Consider the following 1228-nt stretch of genomic DNA (forward strand, 5'->3'; position numbering starts at 1 on the left):
AAAAAAAGTAAAAAAACACTGATCTAGTAGGTTAATAATGAAATATAGGGCATTGTGGTTATCAACAACAAACTTCCCAGTAAAAACAAAACTACTGACATAAAATATGGTACCATGTCAATGTCAAGAGCATGTAGATATTGGTTAATGAGGTTGGCAGTGCGCACTGTAGGCCACACAATGGAGGGGTTGTCTGGCAGGTCATCACATCTATACAGGAGGATGTTTTCTCTGGATACTCCAAGAAGATGGCAACTCTCCCAGAGTTCCTTTGAACGAACCCTTCCTTGGTCATAATGATCACCTAAAAATACAATAAAAAAAATAATAACAATAAAAATATTAATTAATTTAAACAAATGAAAAAAGGCTAAAAAATCACAAACTACACAGAAGAGATTTCCCAAATGTATACTTTTCAATTTTTACATGACCTAAATTAGCAAAATGAGCAAGATAAAAGATAAAGTAACATATTCCATCATAACCAACCTGTAGAAAGGCAGAGGAGGTATACCAGTGCGCCCTCCCTCTGGGTGAAGTGTAGAATTGTTGGGCCAAAGAACATAACTTCATCATCTGGATGGGCGGTTACAAACATCACTCTCCTCTTGGATGGACGTGAATTTTCATTATCTTTAACTGTTGCGAGAAAATGACATAAGCTGTAATTTCTCAAACCGAGTAATAACTAATAATATTTAAAGAAGAAAAAAAAAAAAATCACAGACCAATATGTTACAAACCAACTGCAAACATTTTCCATACTTATCTATTTGGGACATGTCCAAACTTTATAACATACCTTCTTCACTAGCTTTTTCTTGGAACTGATGAGGCAGGCGAGAGCTACCGAGTGTAAAGTAAGAGAGTGTTAACCCTAAGCCCGCACAGCAGACCACCACGAGTATGGGGTCAAACATCTTGCTGGCCTTGTGTGAACACCTGGAAAACAGATCTAATATCAGCACTTGATTAGATAAAGTAATCATCCCAAACATAAATTTTGTATATAATAAATAAGGATTATTTATGATCATAATGCTACTGACTTCTTGAGGTTTCAAAGTATGCAAAAATTTGCAATGTTCTAATGTTGCAATTTTATAGAAAGACTGGACTTTGTTTGTCTATATTCAATGTCACTCTATAATGATATAATCTATAGCAAATATGACTCAATATAAAATATGGTTCAAATAACAATGATCAAAATAGTAACAATTAC

The 1228-nt window shown here is 34.2% G+C and overlaps 1 protein-coding gene across 2 annotated transcripts in view; it reads right to left on the reverse strand.

Moving 5' to 3' along the window:
- LOC119586471 (N-acetylglucosaminyl-phosphatidylinositol de-N-acetylase-like) overlaps positions 1-945 on the reverse strand; it is a gene marked incomplete at its 5' end in the record, with an annotated part of 6159 nt that extends 5214 nt beyond the window's left edge. For both annotated transcript variants that reach the window (XM_037935206.1, XM_037935208.1), the window contains 3 exon segments: positions 114-304; positions 493-642; positions 806-945. In XM_037935206.1, coding sequence (XP_037791134.1) covers positions 114-304; positions 493-642; positions 806-945 — 481 coding nt within the window.
- Between the last annotated feature and the right edge of the window lie 283 nt (positions 946-1228).

The sequence above is a fragment of the Penaeus monodon genome, chromosome 21 (genome assembly GCF_015228065.2).
Source record: "Penaeus monodon isolate SGIC_2016 chromosome 21, NSTDA_Pmon_1, whole genome shotgun sequence".
Taxonomy (NCBI): Eukaryota; Metazoa; Arthropoda; class Malacostraca; order Decapoda; family Penaeidae; genus Penaeus; species Penaeus monodon.